Raw genomic sequence first — 24,043 nt, 5'->3', positions numbered from 1 at the left:
CATCGCGCGGCTGCTCTGCCTCGCTGCACGTCCGCCGCCGCTCCCGGCTGCCGTGGCAACGTGTGAGACGTGCCGGGTCGGGGGGAGGGGAGGGGAGGGGGGGGGATGTCTACCCTCGCTGTGCTGCTGCTGCTGGGAGGAGCGCGCGGCAGGTTATCATGCAGATGCAGCTTCCTCCTTTAACTCACATCCTCCCTCCCTCCTCCTCCTCTCTCTTCCTAACGCCCCTGCTACTGTAGGAGAAGCCCACCCCCCTCCCTCTCTCTCTCTCTCTCTCTCTCTCTCTCATCTACCCCCCTCCCCTTCTTCCTCTCTTTCACATCCCTAAGCCCAGCCAATGGGAGCGCGCGGTGGGGGCAGGGCATAGCAAAAGCACCACTCCAGTGCGGAGCTGCTGCATCTCCCCAGAGCTAACAGGGAGCTAGCAGCACAGAGGGAGGAGACAGAGTCCAAAACCCAGCCTCTGTGTGTGTGTGTGTTTAAGTGTGTGTGTGTGTGTGTGTGTGAGGCTGTGAGTGTGTGCCTGTCGCAGACTAGCAGGCACGGCCACTGCTGCACTCTTGTTTCACCAGACTTTTATTCTCCCATTTTTTATAACCTTGCCTTGCCACTGCTGCTCAGCTCAGGGCCTGCTTCTTCCTCGACAGGCAGGATAAAGAGGGATCAGCGTGGGGGGACAGCTTCCCTTTTCCCTCCTTCTTCTTTTTACTATCCGACCACCTCGTAGTCGCTGACAGCTCCTGGCGGACGTGCAGGCAGGATGATAGCAGCTCAGCTTCTGGCCTACTACTTCACCGAGTTGAAGGATGATCAACTCAAAAAGGTGAGTGAGGAGCAGCTGGAAACTAAACTACCGCACAGGTGCTTTTTTGTGTGTGTTGGAGAGAGAGCGCGCGCGCTGTGTAACGTGACAGCCAGTCTATTAGTGGACAGCCATGTTCACAGTAAATGCAAGTCAGTGTTGAAGCTTGTGGGGCGTATCAGGGGCTGGAGGGAGAGGAGGGATGCAGCATTTGGGAAGTAGAGGAGGAAGAAGAGGAGGAGGCCGTGATGAAGACAAATTAGGTTTTAATTATATTGCAGTTTGCTCAGGGGGTTACTAATGGACACTGACGTCCTTGAGAAGAAGGGCTGCGGCTAATGATGGTGGAGATGAGGTGCAGGCAGACCCTCGTTATCGACTGTTTCCGGAGCGTCTGAAGCAGACAGGTGTCTGCGCGAGAGAGGCTGTTGGGGAAAGTCGTGAGCTCCTCTCCTCTCCTCTCCTCTCCTCCCTCCCTTACTGCTTTTTCCACTCACTCCTTCTCCCTCACTCTTGCCTCACCCCTCTCTCCATCTACACCCCTCATCCTCTCGTTACCTCCCGGCAAAGACTAAAAAGATTAAACTCGTTAGATGTGCACGTGCAGTGAAATCTGAGTTGAGTTTTACACTTCGGGGTTCAGTGTAAATTAACCTGCCTCTGGATGAGATGACAGACCGGCAAGTTGTTCCCAGAGGGGGGCGTCAGTGGAGGAGTCGGAGGGGGCTTTGTGTGGCTGATGGGGAGTGGGAGATTCATGATGTCACGCGTGATGTCACAGTGCAGTAGATGCACGTGCCTGTGGTAAAGTAGGCTACTGGAACATACAGTAGAAGCTAGTGGGGGTGAAACTGATTCTTAAAAAGCTATAAAGTTAACCAACCATGTAAATCTCAGTGGAGGCTGGTTGCTGGTAGTAATGTGGGAAAATAGTCATAAAAAAAAGCATCAATCTCTTCACCATCAGTGGATCCATCTTTATAAACTCATGTTAAACAGCCATGTAGAGTTCACACATACAACCTAATTAAAAAATGTTCCAAAGAAACCAAATATGAGGGGCTAAATTTAGGAAAGGGGGGGGGGGTGAAGCTTTTCCATTTAACATAATGATGCAGCTATAAATAAAACAATAGGGATGTCTTGGGGGGGGGGGTTAACTAATGAATACACTATAGGCGTTTACATAGATACAATTAAAGATGATAATTGTATAAACAAATGATTAAACTCCTTTTAAACATGCAATACAGCCTCCAGCAGGTGTGTGTGTGACTCCTATTATTTCTTTGCCATACTGTATTCAACACTCTGTAATATCACAGAGCGGCTAAATATAGAGAATCCACAGAGGGCAGCATGATGATGATGATGATGATGATGATGACCAACGGACGTGTGGATTGTGTCTCATGGCATAGATTAGATTTCCTGGCCGCCGCTGTGATTACGTAAGAATAACAGTGAATGTAGAGTGTGAATCCTGCTGTAACATCACTCCATTAAGCTGAAGCATTCACTGTAATGTCACATGTAGTCACTTTACACACACATTATATAGCTGAATTAATTGATGTATTTAAATGATTTCCACCTCGTGTTGACCTATGAGAGTTTTTGGGGAAGGGGGGGGGGGGTTATTGTTTTTATTTGTTTGTGTGCTAAGTGGATCAATCTATTGACTTTTTCCCACTACCACACATCCTCTCTGCAAATAGTTTAGCATCAGTTATTCAATCAGAGGGCTTCCTGATAGTATACGACTATAATTAATGAGATAGAGGCAGATTTAAGCCTCCTGATCTCCACCAAGATATCTGCTTTTAATATCTTAAAATATACTTTTATCGGAGAGTCTTTAGTGGTTTTATTTGAGTTTTAATTGACCTTTTAATTGCTTTTAATCTTAGTTTAGTTTACTTATTTGAACATGTTAAAATAACAGAATAAAAGGTTGTGAATTACATCAAATGAATAACAGTCATTCAATGTTAGAAACTCTTATAGTCACATCACTTCCTTAAATATGGTTTGTCTTTTCTTGCTTTGAAATGTGGTTTTACGCATCAAATTGTCTTTTTTACAACACAATTATTTTATGATTTGTGTATTTTGCTGCCTTGTGAAGCACTTTGTAACTTGAACTGTTAAAAGTGTTCCATTAATAATGTTTATTATTATATTTATATTATTATAAAATCAATATAAAGTTGATTATATTCTGTATATCAAATATTTTTGTGTTTACACCATGAGAAACAACCAAAGGAGAACAAGATAACTGCTTTTAAGTCCCTTCTTATCGGAGTCTTTCCTGATTTTATGTGATTTGTTTTTATCTCCTTTTTAAATATGGTTGAAATGTTTTTTACTCATCAAATTGTCTCTTTTTTAAGGCAATTATTTGTGTATTTTGCTGCCTTGTGAAGCACTTTACTTGGATTTTTTTTAAAAGTGCTCCATAAATAAAGCTCATTATTATATTTTTATTATTATAAAATCAATATAAAGTTGATTATATTCTGTATATATAATATTATTGTTTTTATACCATGAAAACATATCAAAGGAGAACAAGATAGGAAGTTATGTTAAAGAAATGACTCCACTGGTTTTACACTTTTTACACATTTTACACATTAAAGTCAGTTTCCAGCTGTTGAGCAACACTACTGCACATGTGTAAAAGGTTAATGTTAATATAATGAGTCTGTGTGAAATCTGATTGGTCGGTTTTTCGGGGAATAAAGATGAATGAAACCTGAAGGTATGAAGGACAGCTTGAGGTCAGCTGCAGGCTACAATCGCTGCTAAAAGCTCAACACACTCATGTCTGTGCTGTTGAGTGAATGGAGTCAAGTTGCATTGTGGGTAATGTAGGCAGCAGGTTTTTGACAAGGAGGATGCATGGAAGAACTGAGATGATATTTCTGGCTCTGCTGCATTGATTTTTATCCAGTTTGAGTCAGACATTGTTACATAAGTGCAAAGATGAATCAGTGGAGTGCTTGTTTAGGGTGAAGTTAGCTTGTAGTTGGTTAAGTTAGTTCAGTTTAATCAGTAAATTAACCAGTAAAACAACGTGAAACCTCAGTGATACAGCTGAGTTTGCTCTATAATCATACACCATGCACACTGGTTTATAATCTGTGGTTAAACAGCTTGTTGCTTTTCCTTTTTTCCATTAAATTCCACACCATGAAATGCTAAATATTGCTCGATTGAACCCTCAAATCTGTTATCAGGTCATGAAAAGCACCTTTTTATTACATTTTCTGCCCTTAAAACAACCCGACATGATTTTAACTCTAACCCTAAACCCCATCTGTGCCCTGTCCTCCCTCCTCAGATCGATAAGTACCTGTACTCCATGCGGTTCTCCGACGAGACGCTTAAGGACATCATGAACCGGTTCCGTAAGGACATGGAGCTCGGGCTCGGCCATGACACCAGCGTCACCGCCACCGTGAAGATGCTGCCCACCTTCGTCCGGTCCATCCCTGACGGATCAGGTAGAGTGAGCGTGAAGAGAGCAGCGATGCAAACACAGATCAATATGCTACATTTACATATGTGTGTGTAAGATGTCTGATAGCTCCATAAAGCACCAAACCTGTTTCCACTCGCTGGGTTCACTGATTCATTTTAACTTCTAGTGTTTACAGAAGAGATTTAGACAATGAGCTGAGCGGAGAATAAGGGACCAAGGGACACTTTAACCAAATCAGAGAGAGCATCTTTAACTTTTGTGCAGCTTAACCCTTTACATACTGTTCATATTCTGACTCATAATTAGTCTTTACACCAATTCACATTCATAAATGTTTGATTAATCTTATGGAACAAAAAGGCAAGGCAGCTTTATTTATATAGAGCATTTCATACACAATACCATCTCAATGTGCTTTATACATAAAACAAACATTTAAACAGTAAGAATTGGAAATAAAAAAACATAAAAACATGCAATTTGAGAAATAAAAATAAAACCCAATAATAGTAAACACATGGAAAAAATACATAGAAAAAGAGAGAGAGATAAAATACTAGAATAGAGCATTAAATATAAGGTTGCAGCATAAAATAATGATTTGCTTTAAAATCATTAACATTTACAATCACTATTTTTATAGTCCAGAAGAACATTTTATAGTTTGAATGGTGATTTTTTTGAATTTGTTTAATAAACACGGGTCAAAATTGTACATTTACATATAAAAATGTGTCTCAGCTGCACAAATATTTTAAAAAAAAGATGCATTTTATTTCCATTTTTGTAAACTGTGGGTCACATTAAGAAAAGTACGGCTAAAAGAAATGTGTATAGGTGTTTTTACAGCTTTTAAATTAAAAACAAGGGTACAATTTGACCCTGAATAGTGTGTGAAGAGTTAAAGAAGCATTTTTACAACTTGGTGAGAGAGAGAAAACTTCCTTTACACTATGGTTTATATAGTTTATTGTTTGGACATCTTCAGCTGGAAGTTAAATATTAGTTAAATATTGAATTATCTGCTCCTGGTTTTAATGTCACTTAAGGAAACATGAGGGTCACATGGCAGAATTAGCTCATTGATTCAGCAAATAACAGCTGGAAAGTACAAAGAAACAAAATAATATATATATATATGTGATGAAGATATACATGTAACAATAAATAAATGTCAAAAATAAGCTATATTAATCACATTAACATTCAATTTCCACCATAAATATAATAATAATATATGTGTGATGTGTAAGAAATGGTGCAAACTGTGCAGGTTAAATAAAATAACAAGAAAAGTGTTAAAAATGTGCTTCATAACTCACATTAACAAAGTCAATAAAGCTGTTTTCTAAATTTCCACCATATAAAAAAAAATGTTTTATATAATTAAAAGTTCCCACAAGGCTTTTAAACAAGGCAGCTTTATTTATATATATCTCATTTCATACCTAGGGGGCAACTCAATGTGCTTTAAATTAAAAAAAAAAAAAATTTAACAGTAAGAATTGGAAGCATAAAAATAAAAATAAACCCAATAATAGTGAGAATTGGAAACATTAAAAACATCTTATTTAATTTAATCGCCACTTCATGACGCAGCAAACTGCTAAAATCTAATTATACGACGACAGATGAGGAATGTCATGTGATTAGCAGAAGAAGCGACTTCATGAGGAGGATAAAGTTTTATTAAATCAGATTAAATCAAAGTCATCACACGTCGGGTTCCTGTCCAGTCTACCTGTGATATAAGAGCCTGTTAAAGCCTCATCGACTCTTGTTTCTATCGGTCTAAAGAAATGTGCTGATGTGTTAAAATGTTCAGGGCCCTGTTCTGTGACATAAGCCTCTTTGTGTGATTGTGCTCTGGATTTGGACCCGTAGATACATCAGTATTGTTTTAGCTCTCGGGCCAAACGGTTCAAACAGCCCGACGAGCACAGAGCTTCATCTGGTAACATCACACACTCACACACGGAGCCGCTGCTGGCAGAGGGGGGGGGATAATGTCATAATCTCTGTTTCATTGATTCTGAGGTTAATTTAATGGCTGAATGAGTTTATAATAAAAAAAAACCTTTAAAAACTAAAATATATGAAATATCATGATTATAACGCTGAGTATTAGCCGGTTATTAACATTAATCTGACAGAATAAAACATTTTGTGAGTGACTGACTGAATGGATGAGTGAGTGAGTGAGTGATGAAGTTGCACTACTGGTCGGGCTGAGTGTTGAACTTCCCTCTATTGTCACTTTCCAACACTTTCCCGTTACACCCTCGGGTTCTTTCCTTCCTTCCCCCCTTCCTCTTTTCCTTTCTCCCTCCCTCCTTCCTTTTTTCCTCCTTCCCTCCGTCCTACCTTCCTTCCTTCCTTCCTTTCCTTCCTCCCTTCCTCCCTCCTTCCTTCCTTCCTTTGTTCCTCCCTTCCTTTTTTTTTCTTTCCTTCCTTCCTTCCTTCCTCCCTCCTTTCCTTCCTTCCTCCCTCCCTTCCTTCCTTCCTTCCTTGACTCGAGGACAGCAAAAAGCTAAATTTAACACACTTTAAGACTTTTTAAGGATCTGCAGGGACTCTGAAATTTTCCACAGTTTTGCACCCTGACCTTTACACAATCCAGCCTTATACTCAGTTTATGACCTAACTCTTGTTTTTCTATCTGCAGCATGTGTCTCAGTGTTGTGAGTAAGCAGACACAGTGTTATATACTCTTTGTGATTCCAGTGCACTAAATGTCCTCAGGGAAACAAAAGCACCTCTCATAACAGCTTGAGCCGTTTCTCACACTGACGCTGGACCGAGTCAAGAGATTCACAACAGCCTCCTCCAGACCCGAGCTGTTCCCTCCCCTCATGACCCGTCCGTGTTAGTAAACAGAAATAACATCGAGTGCATGCGACACAAACTGAAGCCCGAACAAGGCCAGCGGAGAGAGAGGGGAGGGGGGAGGGGGATGGGGGGGGGGGGGCAGCTTCTCTTCCCCACTCTCACATTTATAAATAGCTTCAGGTTGGAGGGGATAAAAAGGGCAGAGTTGAAACTAGAGTTAAAACAGTTAAACCTGATGATGATGTGAAAAGCAGGTGATGAGCGAGGGAGGAATAAAAATATAACTTCTGCTTCTTCTCAGGAAATCATGGCTAAACTCTTAGGAAGTAATCTTTAGTTTAGTTGACCCCGTCTGTTTTGACTGTTCCTTCTTTCCTCCCTTCCTTCCTTCTGTCCTTCCTCCCTCTCTCTTTCCTCCCTTCCTTCTTTCCTTCCTCAATCCCCCTTTCTTCATCCTTCTGTCCTTCCTTCCTCCCTCTCTCCTTCTTTCCTTACCTCTTTCCTTCCTTCCTTCCTTTCCTCCCTCCCTCCTTCTCTCCTTCTTTCCTCCTTCCTTTCCTTCCTTTCCTTCATCCCTCCTTTCCTTCCTTCTTCCTTCCTCCCTCCTTTCCTCCCTTCTTCCTCCCGTCCTTCCTTCCTCCCTCCTTTCCTTCCTTCCTTTCTCCCTCCTTCCTCCCTTCCTTCCTCTCTCCCTTCCTTCCTTCTTCCTCCTTTCCTTCCTTCTTCCTCCCTTCCTTCCTTCCTCCCTCCTTTCCTCCCTTCTTCCTCCCTTCCTTCCTCCTTCCTTTCCTCCCTTCTTCCTCCCTTCCTTCCTCCCTCCTTTCCTTCCTTCTTCCTTCCTTCCTCCCTCCTTTCCTTCCTTCTTCCTCCCTTCCTTCCTTGACTCGAGGACAACAGGAGGGTTAAAACAGTTAAACCTGATAATATGAAAAGCAGGTGATGAGCGAGGCGGATACAGCAGCGAGAATAAATGATAACTTCTTCTCAGGAAATCATGGCGAAACTCTCACAAAGTAATCTTTAGTGAGTAATAAGATTAAAGTTTTAATAAAAACCTAATAAAGATAAGAATGCAGAAAGAATGGCTCATCCAAATTTCCCATTTTAGCCTCGTAAATCCAGTTTAAGTCTCAGTGCAGCTCTGAGATTTTAGCCAGGGAAAAATGTTTTTATCACACTTGTATACAGTCTATGCTCATACCCAGTGAAAGATCTGGAGTCCAGGTGTTTTATATTAGTAAGCTTTAATGTAGTTAATTTATGTGTTGTCTGATTCTTTTATTGTAACTGTGTTGCTGCTGTCTTGGCCACGTCTCCCCTTGATCTCAATGGGACTCACCTCATTAAATAAAGGTTAAATAAAAAATAATTAAGTAACTTCCTGCGGGAGTGATGATGATTTTTTTTTTTTTAACTCTTAGCAAGAAAGTGGATGAACATATTTCACCCCAAAAAGGAAGGAAGGAAGGAAGGAAGGAGGGAGGAAGGAAGGAGGGACGGAACGGCGGAAGGAAAGAAAGGAGGGACGAAGGAAGGGAGGAAGGAAAGCAAAAGAAGGAAGGAAGGATGGAGGAAAGAAGGAAGGAAGCAAGGAATGTAGGAGGGAAAGAAGGAAGGAAGGAGGGAGGGAGGGAGAAAGGAAAAGAGGAAGGAAGGAAGGGATGGGGGAGGAAAGAAGGAGGGAGGGTGGGAGGAAGAAAGGATGGACAGAAGGAAGGAAGGGGATGGAAGAAGAAAGGAAGGAAGGAGGGAGGGAAAGAAAGAAGGAAGGAAAAAAGGGGGGTGGAAAGAAAGGAGGGAGGGAGGGAGAAAGGAAAAGAGGAAGGAAAGAAGGACAGAGGAAAGAAGGAAGGGAGGGGGGAGGAAAGAAGGAGGAAGGAAGGAAGAAAGGGGGTGGAGGAAGAAAAGAAGGAAGGGAAGAACGAGAGAGGAAGGAAAGAAAGAGAGAAGGAGGGAGGAAGGACAGAAGGAAGGAAGGAACACTGAACACTGAACACTGAAGCTATAGAAGGACGGAGGCTTTAAAATAAGACACATGATCTGCAGCCAATCAGTAACACTTCTATATGTCACAGCTCATTCCAGCCCGGTCAACCGTCACGGAGGCACAACGTGAACAACATTGTTTAGTTAGGAGGCAGCTCGTCTTTTCTTTTTTTAACGGTAACGTAAAGGTCACAGACTATCATGTGTTCTGCTGCACCACGTTAATCCGTCTCTACTCTTTCATTGTAAATCACATTTAGGTGATTGTCGGATTTAATCCTGAAACAGTTGAATTAATCGATTTAATCTATGTTTGTGAAATTTAAATAAAAGCTGCTGCGCTCTTTTACTGCCGGAAAGAAAAACAGAAATATGAATTTTTCTACATTCACGTTTACATTTATTAGATTTTAGGGCTTTAACCCTTCGTGTCGTCCTCCTGGGTCAAATTAACCCCCGTCTGTTTTGACTGTTCCTTCTTTCCTCCCTTTATCCCTTCTTTCTTTCCTTTCCTTCCCTCCTTCCTTTCTTCCTTCCTCCCTCCCTCCTTCTCTCTTTCTTTCCTCCCCCACCTTCCACCCTTCCTTCTTTCCTCTGTCCTTCTTTCCTTCCTTCCTCCCTCTTTCCTTCTTTCCTCCCTCCCTCCTTCCTTCTTTCCTCCCTCCTTTCCTTCCTTCTTCCATCCTCCCTCCCTTCCTTCCTTCCTCCCTCCTACCTTCCTTCCTCCCTCCTTTCCTCCCTTCCTTCCTTCTTCCTCCCTTCCTTCCTTCCCTCCTTTCCTCCCTCCCTCGTACCTTCCTTCCTCCCTCCCTCCTTTCCTTCCTTCTTCCTCTCTTCCTTCCTTCTTCCTTGACTTGAGGACAACAGAAGGGTTAAATGATCAGAACAGGCAACATGTTTTGTTCCTTTTATAATAACAAGCTGTAACCGACTCTGTATCTGATGTTACCAGAAAGCTTTTCCCTGCGGAGGATCACGTTACGTTCAGGCTCCGTGCCTGCTGTGATACTCTACCTCAGCACCTGCTGCCGGCTCTGTTCACCTAAAAAGCTCTTTGTGGAAAACTAGCTCAAGTGCATCTTAAAATTAGGTCATTGTGTTCCTGTTAGCGGTCGTCTTTTCCCGCCGTTCCCTCAGTGTCTGAACGCTTCACATTCTGCTTGTTTCTATTATGAACTTCAGTCGTTATGTTTGTTGTTTGTGTGTTTTTATGGCGCACCTGTCAGAGATACAGTTTCTAAAGACGGACCGCCATGATCTGCTTCTCAACAATGGCATCTCAGTCCTGGACATGTATTCAGATCCTTTACTACAAGTATAGCAAAGTGATTACAACTAAGTATAAAAGGATTAGCACCATAATGTAGTAAAAGTACTGCAGTATTATGAGTGATGTAGTATGCAGTATTACAGTAAAAGTACTGCAGTATTATGAGTGATGTAGTATGTAGTATTACAGTCAAAGTACTGCAGTATTATGAGCGATGTAGTTTATTTCATTGACATATCATGAAATAAAAACAAAACTCTTACTTGGTGAAAAGTGGATACAAAAAAAGGCAAAATTGCATCTTCATGCAACCAAACCAAGATCACTTGAAATCATCAAACTCTAATTCAATGGTGCCCTCAGGTCACCAATGGCGCTTTTCCACTACACAGTTCTAGCACTACTCGCCTCGACTCGGCACGGTTCCTTTTCCATTACAAAAAAGTACCTACTCAACTTGGGCGGGGTCGTCATAGCACGGCTCCGCGAAACTGCCGTGACTTCGTTTTATACGCGACACAAACACATAAACAATGGAGGACATGGAGGCGATGGTGTACTTGCTGCTGTATGAGGCTTTCTGTCTCACACAAAGCAAGAAAATTGAGCCGTATGGCTGTAACTATGGTAACGCTGCTGCCGGTATTTAAAAATGCCGGGTTTGATTCTTGTGTGGGACGGCTCATGACTCTTCCAGCGACAACTCTTCTGACCAATCAGTGGCCGGCAGTCTGTTGACGTCACATTTAGTACCAGGTACCAGGTACCAGGTACTATCCCTGATGGAGACGCAAAAAAAACGGAGTTGAGGCGAGCCGAGTCGTGCTGGAACTGTGTAGTGGAAAAGCGCCATTAGTTAGTTATATGACTGTTTCTGCCCCGTATTGAGGGTAATCTGGAACATTTTCATACAAGAGTCTGTTTACTGTTTCCTACATTGAGATTAAATCATTATCTTGCTCCTTTGGCACACAGGAAATACAGCCTGAGTTTGTTTTGAATACATGTGAAAGGAATGCAGGAGAAGGACGGAGGCATCACAGTTACTTCTTACATTGTTTGAAGGATAAATAATGTTTGAGAAGTAAAGAAATCCAAATAACAAGAATCTTGTTAATGAACATGTTAACATCTCTAATGTTTGACTGTCCTCTCATCCTGACAGAAAAGGGAGACTTCATCGCTCTGGACCTCGGTGGGTCAAACTTTCGGATCCTGCGTGTGAAGGTGACGCACGACAAGAAGCAGCCGGTCCAAATGGAGAGCCAGGTCTATGACACCCCCGATGACATCATTCACGGGAGCGGGACGCAGGTACACAACAAAGAACTATTCAAATATATGCACATTTCAAAGTTAGTTTTTTTTATTAAAGAGCAAGACAACTATCTTTTCCTTCGAGGGCTGAACGACTTTTGACTGATAGTACAATTGCAATATGTTTTCCTATATTAGAGGGAATTATCATTTTTACATCATTATTCTCATTTTAATGGACAAACATATTTAAATGATTTTGCTGTGATTTTTGTCAGGTATCTGTACCAAACAAAGATGTTTTCTTAAGTCAGAATATGAATTTGTAGGTTAGGAAATCTCTGCAGCACGATAATATTTAATTTAAAATGTATTTGACACACATTAACCTTCCTGTCGTCCTCCCGGGTCAAATTGACCCTGTCTGTTTTGACTGTTCCTTCTTTCCTCCCTTACTTCCTTCCTTCTGTCCTTCCTTTCTTTTCTCCCTGCTTTCCTTCCCTCCTTCTTTCCCCCCTTTTTCCTTCCTTCTGTCCTTCCTTCCTTCCTTCCTTCTTTCCCCCCTTTTTCCTTCCCTCCTTCCTTCCTCCCTCCTTTCCTTCTTCATCCCTTCCTTCCTTCCTCCCTCCTTTCCTTCCTTCTTCCTCCCTCCCTCCTACCTTCCTTCTTTCCTCCTTCCTTCCTCCTTTTCCTTCCTTCTTTTTTGCTCCCTTCCTCCTTTCCTTCCTTCTTCCTCCCTTCCTACTGTCCTTCCTTCCTCCCTCCCTCCTTCTTTCTTTCCTTCCTTCCTTCCTTTCTTTCCTTCCTTCCTTCCTTTCTTTCCTTCCTTCTTCCTCCCTTCCTTCCTTCTGTCCTCCCTCCCTCCCTCCCTCCCTTCCTTCCTTCCTCCATCCTTTCCTTCCTTCCTTCCCTCCTTCCCTCCTTCCCTTCTTCCTCCCTTCCATTCCTCCCTCCTTTCCTTCCCTCCTTCCTTCCTTCCTTCCTTCCTTCCTCCCAATTTCCTTCCTCCCTTCCTTCCTTGACTCGAGGACAACAGGAGGGTTAATGTCTGAGCCCTCACCACATTCAGACTCCATTAGCATTAAAGTTCAGGTTGGATCAGTTAGTGTAAAACGACCTCCTTAATAGCGCCGAGAGCAGCGAGCGTGACGTCAGGACCTGCGCTGACCTACGCTGACCCCGCAGAGAACAGCTGGCAGTCGTATCGTAACGTGATAACCAAAACATGAGCGACCGTCTGAGGCTGTGTAAATTGGTTCAGAGCATGACTCACTGGGACGGAGCACAGACAGATGCGTTTTAATGAAATGTCAAAGAGACAGCTGGCCAAAAAACACAAAAAGTAACATGATATATGAAAAGGTTTGTTAACATCCAGGTTTGTTTTACTGAGAGAGAGAGAGAGAGGTTTGGTTAAATATAAAAATATATATTATCATCATTAGAGAGGAAAGGGTCAAAGTTAGCTTCTAAAGAACTCAATAAATCAATCAATGAAGATCTGATGGGTCAAGAAATGATCAATAGAGACACTTGTGAAATAATTTACTTTTTTTAACCTCTTAAAACTAAAATGAGACAATCTGAGACCCAAACACATACAACCTGTGACATCGTGTTTAAAGTGAAGTTTTAAAGGTTTTAAAACTAAAACTGAATAAAGCCTGAAACAGCAAACATCCCTCCGTCATTGTTTAGAGTCATTTATTCAGGATGCATCTAATGTTTATCGTCATTATCAAATAATCTGCTTATTATTTTCTTTTTTTATAATTTTGTCTATAAAATAAACAATGTCTGTCTTCAAATGTCTCGAAAGAGAGATGGAAGGAAGGAAAGAACAGATGAAAGGAAGGAAGGAAGGAAGAGAAGACAGGAAAGAAAGAAAGAACAGATGGAAGGAAGGAAGAGAAGACAGGAAAGAAAGAGAGAACATATGGAAGGAAGGAAGAGAAGACGGGAAGGAAAGATGTAAGGAAGGAAGGGAGGAGTGAAAGAGAGAAGGAAGGAAGAGAAGACAGGAAGGAAAGAAAGAAAGAACAGATGGAAGGAAGGAAGAGAAGACAGGAAGGAAAGATGTAAGGAAGGAAGGGAGGAGTGAAAGAGAGAAGGAAGGAAGAGAAGACAGGAAGGAAGTAAAGAAAGAACAGATGAAAGGAAGGAAGGAAGAGAAGACAGGAAGGAAAGATGTAAGGAAGGAAGGGAGGAGTGAAAGAGAGAAGGAAGGAATAGAAGACAGGAAGGAAAGAAAGAAAGAACAGATGAAAGGAAGGAAGGAAGAGAAGACAGGAAGGAAGGGAAGAGAGAACAGATGGAAGGAAGGAAGAGAAGACAGGAAGGAAAGATGTAAGGAAGGAAGGGAGGAGTGAAAGAGAGAAGGAAGGAAGAGAAGACAGGAAGGAAGTAAAGAAAGAACAGATGAAAGGAAGGAAGGAAGAGAAGACAGGAAGGAAAGATGTAAGGAAGGAAGGGAGGAGTGAAAGAGAGAAGGAAGGAATAGAAGACAGGAAGGAAAGAAAGAAAGAACAGATGAAAGGAAGGAAGGAAGAGAAGACAGGAAGGAAGAGATGTCAAATGTCTCATTTTGTCTGTCCAAAATCCAGAGATATTCCGTTTATTATCCTTTATGACGCATAAAAGCTTAAAAGAAGTTCGAACCAACACGTTTTTTTGACATTTTTGCTTCTAAAAAAAAAAAGGACTAAAATTATTTATTGATTCTCTAAATAGTTGCAGATTAACTTAAGTGTGTCCAGTATAGAGCTGGGCAATTAATCGAAAAATAACCGAAACCGACATTTAGAAACTCTGACCGACTTAATCTTGCTCATGTCAATTAATCGTGGTGTTCTCTGTTGCCATGACAACAAAGGTTGCATATCTCCAGTGATGATTTTAACCCAAACCATGATCTTTACATAGTTCTGATCAAGTAAACTAGACCTCCTGGGTCAAGGAAGGAAGGGAGGGAGGAAGGAAAGGAGGGAGGAAGGAAGGAAGGGAGGAAGAAGGAAGGAAGGAAGGAATGAGGGAAGGAAAGAAAGAGAGAAGGAGGGAGGGAAGAAGGAAAGATGAAAGGAAGGAAGGGAGGAGGGAGAGAGGATAGATGGGAGGGAGGAAAGGAAAGAAGGTAGGAAGGAAGGGAGGAAGGAAGAAAAGGAAGGAAGGAGGGAAGGAAAGAAGGAAGGGAGGAAAGAGAGAAGGAGGGAGGAAGGGAGGAAGGAAGGACAGACGGAAGGAAGGAAGGAAGGAAGGAAGGAAAGAAGGAACAGTCAAAAAAGGCGGGGTCAATTTGACCCGGGAGGACGACAGGAGGGTTAAAGATCCTCATGTGTAAAATACAAAACTAAAGAAACTGTGAAAATACATAATCATTCATCAAGGGAGGAGATAATCCTTCATTAATCGCAATCGAGGTTAAAAGTTCAATTAATCGTGATTTTGATTTTTTGCCATAATCGCCCAGCCCTAGTCCAGTAGTAGTGATGTGATATTACAGTTCATGAAAGTATGATGATAATCTTTTTTTAAATGTCATATTTGGTCAAATGTTTTGATGTTTTCTTGTTATTCTTCAGTGTAAAAGTCTCTTTTTCTGTCTGCAGCTCTTTGACCATGTCGCAGAATGTCTCGGCGACTTCATCGAGAAGCAAAAAATCAAGGACAAAAAGCTTCCTGTCGGATTTACGTTCTCCTTCCCCTGCGCCCAAACCAAACTGGACGAGGTAAAAAAGACTTAAGAGGGGAAATCTGCCACGGTTCATTTCCCCCGACTACAACAAATATATGACATGAAATCGCACTAAAAAGCCCAGAAAGTCATTTTTATGAGTTTATAAATGTTGTTTTCATGATTTTAGATGCCTGATATATTGTTGCCAGACCAAAATGTTTCAACACTTTAAGAGAAGTGTAATTATCAAGACTGCTTCTAAATACGTCTATAAAACCAGAAGGCTGTGGGAAACTTAAATACAGTGTAAACTCGGTCACAGCATCTTTAGAAAGAAGTGTTTGGAGACTGTGTTCGGAATAGCGATGGAGCAGCTTGAGCTTTGCCAACTGTTGTCCGACTGTAATTTAAAGTTGGGTCCACTTGTTTTATAGGCGGTGTTGGTCACATGGACAAAGAAGTTTAAAGCCAGTGGAGTCGAAGGCATGGATGTTGTAAAGCTTCTGAACAAGGCCATCAAGAAACGAGGGGTGAGTTTAACCCATTCATTGCCAAATAATCCGAAATTAAAAGCTTTTGATTTGGTGGATTTTTGATTTTTCTTTTTCTTGGAGTTGAACTTGATTGTTTTGTGTTTACAGGACTATGAAGCAGACATCATGGCGGTGGTGAATGACACCGTCGGTACCATGATGACCTGTGGTTTCGATGATCAGCGCTGTGAAGTTGGCATCATCATAGGTAAAGACACAGACTGGATTTTTTTTTTATTAATCTGGGGAGAGGCAAAAAAAAAAATAAAGTGGATTATATAATTTCATTGCAGTGTAGTGCAGCATCTCTAGGAAGAAATCAGTTTACTCTTTAATCTGAAACTGCTAAAAAAAAAGAAGCAGACTCAGTTAGGGCTCGGCAATTCATCGAAAAATAATCGAAACCGACATTTAGAAACTCTAATGGACTTAATCTCGCTCATGTCAATTAATGGTGGTGTTCACTGTTGCCATGACAGCAAAGGTTGCATAGCTTTAGTGATGATTTGAACCCAAACCATGATCTTTACATAGTTCTGATCAAGTAAACTATATGATCTGATGTGGGCCGGTCCATTAAAGGAAGGAAGGAAGGAAGGAAGGAAGGAAGGAAGAGAAGACAGGAAAGAAAGATGTAAGGAAGAAAGGGAGGAAGGAAAGGAGGAGTGAAAGAGAGATGGAAGGAAGAGAAGACAGGAAGGAAAGACAGAAAAGAAAGCAAGGAAGAAAGAAAGAAAGAACAGATGGAAGGAAGGAAGGAATGAATGAATGAAGGAAAGGATGAAAGGCAGATGGAAGGAAGGAAGAGAAGACTGGAAAGAAAGAAAGGACAGATGGAAGGAAGAGAAGACAGGAAGGAAGGAAGAGAAGACACGAAGGAAAGATGGAAGGAAGAAAGGGAGGAAGGAAAGATGGAAGGAAGAGAAGACAGGAAGGAAAGAAAGAAAGGACAGATGGAAGGGAGGAAGGAAGAGAAGACACAAAGGAAAGATGGAAGAAAGAAAGGAGTGAAAGACAGATGGAATAAAGAGAAGACAGGAAGGAAGGAACGAAAAAAAAGGAAGGAAGGAAGAAAGGACAGATGGAAGGAAAGATGGAAGGAAAAGAAGACAGGAAGGAAAGTGGGCCACATTGGACTTCTCAGCGGGCCGGTTCTGGCCCACGGGCCTCATGTTTGACCCCCCTGCCTTAAAACATCATTATTTTCACTCCCTAAAGATCCAGCATCATGAGCCCAGTTTAACATGTGGGGGCGCCAGAGGTGTTATAATAATTAACCAGTGGCTTCATTGGGACGATACACTCTGCATACTGAAGCTCCACTGAGTCACACATATCATCATCGTGGGGTTCACTGTTGCCATGACAGCAAAGGTTGCATATCTTTAACCTTCCTGTTGTCCCCGAGTCAAGGAAGGAAGGATGGAAGGGAGAGAGGAAGATGGAAGGAAGGAAGGGAGGAAAGAAAAGAAGGAAGGGAGGAAAGAAAAGAAGGATGGGAGGAAGGTAGTAGGGAGGAAAGAAGGAAGGAGGGAGAGAAAAAGGAATAGAGGAAGGAAGGAAGGACAGAGGAAAGAAGGGAGGAAGGTAGGGGGAGGAAGAAGGAAGGAAAGGAGGGAGGAAGGAAGGATGGAAGGGAAGAAGAAGGAAGAAAGGGAGGAAAGAAAAGAAGGATGGGAGGAAGGTAGGAGGGAGGAAAGGAGGGAGGGAGAAAGGACAGAAGGAAGGAAGAAAGGGGGATGGAGGAAGGACAGGCGGAAGGAAGGAAAGGAGGGAAGGAAGAAAGGGGGAGTGAGGAAGGAAAGAAAGAGAGAAGGAGGGATGGAGGAAGGAAGGAAAGAGAGAGGAAGGAAAGAAAGAGAGAAGGAGGGAGGGAGGAAGGACAGAAGGAAGGAAGGAAAGGAGGGAAGGAACACAGTCACTCAGCTCTGCCTCCTTACAGGAACGGGGACCAACGCTTCCTACATGGAGGAGCTGCGTCACATTGACTTGGTGGAAGGAGACGAGGGTCGGATGTGTGTCAACACTGAGTGGGGAGCCTTCGGGGACGACGGCTCCCTCGAGGACATCCGCACAGAGTTTGACCGCGAGATCGACAGAGGCTCCTTGAACCCGGGGAAGCAGCTGTAAGATCTGTTGAATGTTTATTTGTTCAGGGAAGTTTTTTATTAAACAAACACTGAAAAAAAAAATCCTGGGAGACACTGTATCTACTAACTGCCTTTTAAAACCCCTGATTGTCCCCAGTGGGGTAAATAATTCTACTTCTTCAACCCATTAAACACCTTTCTGCCAACATGCTGTAATCCTAACATTAACCTTCCTGTCGTCCTCCCGGGTTAAATTGACCCCGTCTGTTTTGACTGTTCCTTCTTTCCTGCCATCTGTCCTTCCTCCCTCCTTCCTTCTCTTTCTTTCCTTCCTCTCTTTTTCCTCACTTCCTTCTTTCCTTCCTCCATCCCCCTTTCTTCCTTCCTTCAGTCCTTCCTCCCTCCTTCTCTTTCTTTCCTCCCCCCTACCTTCCTCCCTTCCTTCTTTCCTCTGTCCTTCTTTCCTTTCCTCCCTTCCTTCCTTCCTCCTTTCCTTTCCTTTCCTCCCTCCCTCCCTCCCTCCTTTCCTTCCTCCTTCCCTCCTTCTTTCCTCCCTCCCTCCTAACTTCCTTTCTTCTTTCCTCCCTCCTCCCTTCCTTCCTTCCTCCCTCCCTTCCTTCCTCCCTCCCTCCCTCCATCCTTACTCCTTTCTTTCCTTCCTTCCCTCCTTCCTCCTTCCTCTTTTCCTACCTCCCTCCTTCCTCTTTCCGTCCTTCCTTACTCCTTTCTTTCCTTCCTTCTTTCCTTCCTTCCTTCCTTACTCCTTTCCTTCCTTCCTTACTTCCTCCCTCCATCTTTACTCCTTTCTTTCCTTCCTTCTTTCCTTCCTTCCTTACTCCTTTTATCTCCTAGAACAAAGCAGTGTGTTTGGTTTCCTAGGGAACCTGCCCCCTTTTGTCATGCATGCATCAAGAGCATGTTTTTTCGTTTGTTGGTGTAACTGTACAAACTGTATTCTGTAATTCTGTTTCTGGCATCAAGTGAAGCCGTAATGTCCAAGAAACATTAAAGGTGTTACAGATCTTTGAAAAGACGATGAAATGAGTAACGCTCAGTGTATTCATGACAGTTCTGTTGTGTTTCTCTCCACTCAGGTTTGAGAAGATGGTCAGTGGGATGTACATGGGAGAGCTGGTGAGACTCATCCTGGTCAAGATGGCCAAAGAGGGTCTGCTGTTTGAGGGCCGGATCACCCCCGAGCTCCTTACGAGAGGGAAGATTGAGACCAAGCATGTTTCCGCCATTGAGAAGTGAGTGACGGGGGACCTGACTTATTACTGATGTTATCATTTATTATTACACATTGTTGTTTTTATCAGGAAACCATTATTTAAATTTTAGAGTATACGATGTGGTTTTAACCCTCCTGTTGTCCTCCGGTCAAGGAAGGACAGGAGGTAGGGAGGAGGAAGGAAAGGAGGGAGGTAGGAAGTAAGGAAGGAAAGGAGTAAGGGGGTAGGAAAGGAGTAAGGGAGGAACGAAAGAAGGAAGGAAGAGAGGAAAGAAGGAAGGAAAGGAGTAAGGGGGGAAAGAAGAAAGGGAGGAAGGAAGGAAAGGAGTAAGGAGGGAGGGCGGAAGGAAAAGAGGAAGGAAGTAAAGGAGTAAGGAGGGAGGAAGGAAGGAAAGGAGTAAGGGAGTAGGAAGGAAGGAAGGGAGGAAGGAAGGAAAAGAGGAAGGAAGTAAAGGAGTAAGGAGGGGGGAAGGAAGGAAGTAAGGAAGGAAAGGAGTAAGGGAGGAAAGAAAGAAGGAAGGAAGGGAGGAAAGAAGGAAGGAAGGAAAAGAGGAAGTAAGGAGAGAAGGAAAGGAGGAAGGAAGGGAGGGAGAGAGAGAGAGGGAGGAAGGGAGCAAAGAAAGAGGGAAGGAGAGGAAGAACGAAGGAAAAATTAAGGAAGGAAGGAAAGAAGGAACAGTCATAGAGATGGGGTCAGTTTGACCCGGGAGAACAACAGGAGGGTTAAAGATACAGGTGATCGATTATGTAATTGATGAATACGACTTTTGAAACTGACGAATGTTTCTGCTCTCAGGACGAAGGAAGGACTGAAGAAGTGTATGGAGATCCTGACGAGGCTCGGCGTGGAGCCTTCAGATGAAGACTGTCTGGCCGTGCAGCACGTTTGCACCATCGTATCCTTCCGCTCGGCAAACCTGATCGCTTCCACGCTGGGCGGCATCCTCTCTCGCCTGAAGGAAAACAAAGGAGTCGCACGCCTCCGCACCACCGTCGGTATCGACGGGTCTCTCTACAAGATGCATCCTCAGTGAGTTCCACAAAGAGTAACGTCAAGAAATGTTTGATACTGAAAGTCGTGATGGAGGTTACAGAAATTTCCTCCCTCCTTCTTTCCTTCCCTCCTACCTTCCTTCCTTCTTCCTCCCTTCCATCCTCCCTTCCTTCCTTCTTCCTTCCTTCCTTCCTTCCTTCCTTCCTTCCTTCCTTCCTTCTTCCTTCCTCTCTTCCTCCCTCCCACCTTCCCTTCCTTCTTCCTACCTCCCTCCTTTCCTTCCTTCTTCCTCCCTTCCTTCCTCCCTCCTTTCCTTCCTTCTTCCTCCCTTCCTTTTTCCCCCTTTCCTTCCTTCTTCTTCCCTTCATTCCTTCCTTCCTTCCTTCTTCCTCTCTCCCTTCCATCCTTCCTTCCTTCCTTCTTTCTCCCTTCCATCCTTCCTCCCTTCCATCCTTCCTTCCTTCCTCCTACCTTTCCTCCCTTCCATCCTTCCTTCCTTCCTTCTTCCTTCCTTCCTTCCTTCCTCCTACCTTTCCTCCCTTCCATCCTTCTTTCCTTCCTTCCTTCCTCCCTTCCTTCCTTGACTCGAGGACAACAGGAGGTGTAAATCATTACACAGATCAATCCTCTCTAATGAGAACTTCTTCCTCTCTCTGAACAGATACTCCCGCCGTCTACACAAGACCGTGCGTCGCCTGGTCCCGGACTCAGATGTCCGATTCCTGCTGTCCGAGAGCGGGAGCGGCAAAGGCGCGGCCATGGTGACGGCGGTGGCGTACCGTCTGACGGAGCAGGCGCGACAGATTCAGCAGACCATGGCGGAGTTCAGGCTGAGCAAAGCGCAGCTGTTAGAAGTGAAGAAACGAATGAGGATGGAGATCGAGCGAGGCCTCAAGAAGGACAGTCACAAGGAAGCGACAGTCAAAATGTTGCCCACCTTTGTCCGAAGTACACCAGATGGATCAGGTGAGGAAGAAAAAGGAAGGAAGGGAGGGAGGAAGAAGGAAGGAAAGGATGAAGGAAGAAGGAAGTAAAGGAGGGAAGAAGGAAGGGAGGGAGGGAGGAAGGTAGGATGGAAGGGAGGAAGAAGGAAGGAAACGAGGAAGGAAGGGGGAAAGGAGGAACGATGGAAGGGAGGAAGAAGGAAGGAAAAGAGGGAGGAAGATGGAAGGGAGGAAGAAGGAAGGAAAAGAGGGAGGAAGGAAGGAAGGGAGGGAGGAAGATGGAAGGGAGGAAGAAGGAAGGAAAAGAGGGAGGAAGGAAGGAAGGAGGGAGGAAGATGGAAGGGAGGAAGAAGGAAGGAAAAGAGGGAGGAAGGAAGGGAGGGAGGAAGATGGAAGGATGGAGGGCAAGAGGTGAGGGAAGAAGGAAGGAAAGGAGGGGAAGGAAAGGAGGGAGGAAGGAAGGAAGGGAAAAAGGAAAAGAGGAGGAAAAGAGGAAGGAAAGAAGGACAGAAGAAAACAGGAACGAAGGAAGGAAGAAGGAAGGAAAGGAGGAAGAAGGAAGGAAAGGAGGGAGGAAGAAGGAGAAACGAGGAAGGAAGGGAGGAGAAGGAAGGAAAGGAGGGAGGAGTGAGAAAGGAAAGAGGAAGGGAAGAAGGAAGGAAAGAAGGACAGGAGAAAAAAGGAAGGGAGGAAGGAGAATGGGGATGAAGGAAGGAAAGAAGGAACAGTCAAAATAAACGGGGTCAATTGATTCCTTCCTTACTCCTTTCCTTCCTTCCTTCCTTACTCCTTTTATTTCCTTCCTTCTTTCCTTCCTCCCTCCATCTTTACTCCCTTCCTTCGATCCTTCATTGCTCCTGTCCTTCCTTGACCAGAGGACAACAGGAGGGTTAAGGATGTGAGTTTTAGTTCTGTTGGCTAATAATAATAAATCCTTTCCTGTGGTGCAGAGAAGGAGATTTCCTCGCTCTGGATCTCGGTGGGACAAACTTCCGAGTGCTTCTGGTAAAGATTCGTAGCGGGAAGAGGCGATCAGTGGAGATGCATAACAAAATCTATGCCATTCCCATAGAAGTCATGCAGGGAACAGGAGAAGAGGTAACAAACTTTATTATAATTTTATGTTTTTAGAAATATCTCATTGATTTTTTTTTATTGATTTATTCCTGAACTTTCCCTTTGCTTTGAATATAAATGTACCCCTATTTTCACTTAATATTCCTTCCCTCCTTCCTTCTTCTTTCCTCCATTCTTCCTTCTTTCCTTCCTCCCTTCTTTCCTTTCCTCCCTTCCTTCCTCCCTGCTTTCCTTCCTTCCTTCCTTCTTTCTTTCTTTCTTTCTTTCTTTCCTCCCTCCTTTCCTTCCTTCCTTCTTCCTTCCTCCCTCCTTTCCTTCCTTCCTTCCTTCTTCCTCCCTTCACTTCCTTCTTTTTTCCTTCCTCCCTCCTTTCCTTCCTTCTTCCTCCCTTCCTTCCTTCCTTCTTCCTCCCTTCTTTCCTTCCTTCTTCCTCCCTTCCCTCCTTCCTTTCTTCCTTCTTTCTGTCCTCCCTCCTTTCCTTCTTTCTTCCTTCCTCCCTCCTTTCCTTCCTTCCTTCTTCCTCCCTTCACTTCCTTCTTTCCTCCCTTCCTTCCTTCTTCATCCCTTGTTTCCTCCCTTCCTTCCTTGACAACAGGAGGGTTAATATCCATCAGTATTGTCGTCAAAATAAACAATATTTAGTAGATGCATCCATCAAAGCCTTTTTTGATTCACCATAGAAGTTAAAGTTACGTCAACCCTTCCCTTTTATCTCCTCAGTGTACAAAAACAAATAAAAACATCTCTTTCTTGTCTCTTTCCAGCTCTTTGACCACATTGTGCACTGGCATCTCCGACTTCCTGGACTACATGGGAATGAAAAGTGCTCGTCTGCCGCTGGGCTTCACCTTCTCCTTCCCCTGCCATCAGACCAGCCTGGACGCAGTATGTCATTATAACCATATATTATATTATATATATTATATTATATTATATTATATTTTATTTATCTGTCTATAATAAGACTGGACCTGGGTTCCTATCACCTGCAGGCAGAGCTGAGCAATATGACCAATTCAAAGGGTGATAAATTATTTAACCTCCTGTCGAGGGAGAGGGAAGGAAAGGAGGGAGGAAGGAAGAAGGGAGGAAAGGAGGGAAGGAGGAAGAAGGAAGGAAAGGAGGGAGGGAGGAAGAAGGAAGGAAAGGAGGGAGGGAGGAAGAAGGAAGGAAAGGAGGAAGGATGGAAGGAAATGAGGAAGGAAGGAAAGGAGGGAGGGAGGAAGAAGGAAGGAAAGGAGGAAGGATGGAAGGAAATGAGGAAGGAAGGAAAGGAGGGAGGAAAGGAAAGAAGGAAGGGAGGAAGGAAAAAAGGAAGGAAGGGAGGAAAGGAGGGAAGAAGGAAGGAAAGGAGGGAGGGAGGAAGGAAAGGAGGGAGGGAGGGGAGGGAAAGAAAGGAGGAAGGGAGGAAGGAAAGGAAGTAAGGACGGACGAAAGACGGAAGGTAGGAGGGAGGAAGGAAAGAAGGACAGAGGAAAGAAGGAAGGAAGGAGGGAAGGAAGGAAAGAAGGTGGGAGGAAGGAGGAAAAAGAGAGGAAGGAACTAAAGAGAGAAGGAGGGAGAATGGAAAAGAGGAAGGAAGGAAGGGAGGAAAAACAGAGGAAGGAACTAAAGAGAAAGGGAGGAAGGACAGAAGGAAGGAAGGGAGGAAAGAAGGAACAAAAGAAGGAACAGTCAAAACAGACGGGGTCAATTTGACCCGGGAGGACGACAGGAGTATCTGACAGTCTTTTTTCTGCCACATACTGGATGCAGCTGAACATTACTGAGATATTAGCTGTTGATTAAAAGAGAGTAAACTAATACAAACGGCCTAAAGCAAGAACCATTCATACAAATTACAGGTTTGTTTTTAAGAGTGTGTTTT

General features: G+C 43.5%; 1 protein-coding gene across 1 annotated transcript in view; it reads left to right on the top strand.

Annotated features, from left to right (window-relative positions):
- The first annotated feature begins 678 nt into the window (after positions 1–678).
- LOC133998318 (hexokinase-1-like) overlaps positions 679–24,043 on the top strand; it is a 45,350-nt gene continuing 21,985 nt past the window's right edge. The window contains 10 exon segments of the mRNA XM_062437863.1: positions 679–823; positions 4,152–4,314; positions 11,543–11,691; positions 15,240–15,359; positions 15,742–15,837; positions 15,949–16,048; positions 17,783–17,966; positions 19,025–19,180; positions 19,958–20,191; positions 20,817–21,121. Of these exon segments, the coding sequence (XP_062293847.1) occupies positions 761–823; positions 4,152–4,314; positions 11,543–11,691; positions 15,240–15,359; positions 15,742–15,837; positions 15,949–16,048; positions 17,783–17,966; positions 19,025–19,180; positions 19,958–20,191; positions 20,817–21,121 (1,570 nt within the window). The 5' untranslated portion in view covers positions 679–760.

The sequence above is a fragment of the Scomber scombrus genome, chromosome 2 (assembly GCF_963691925.1).
Source record: "Scomber scombrus chromosome 2, fScoSco1.1, whole genome shotgun sequence".
NCBI lineage: Eukaryota > Metazoa > Chordata > Actinopteri > Scombriformes > Scombridae > Scomber > Scomber scombrus.
The sequence above is the reverse complement of the archived record's forward strand: the minus strand, read 5'-3'. Positions and strand labels throughout refer to the sequence as shown.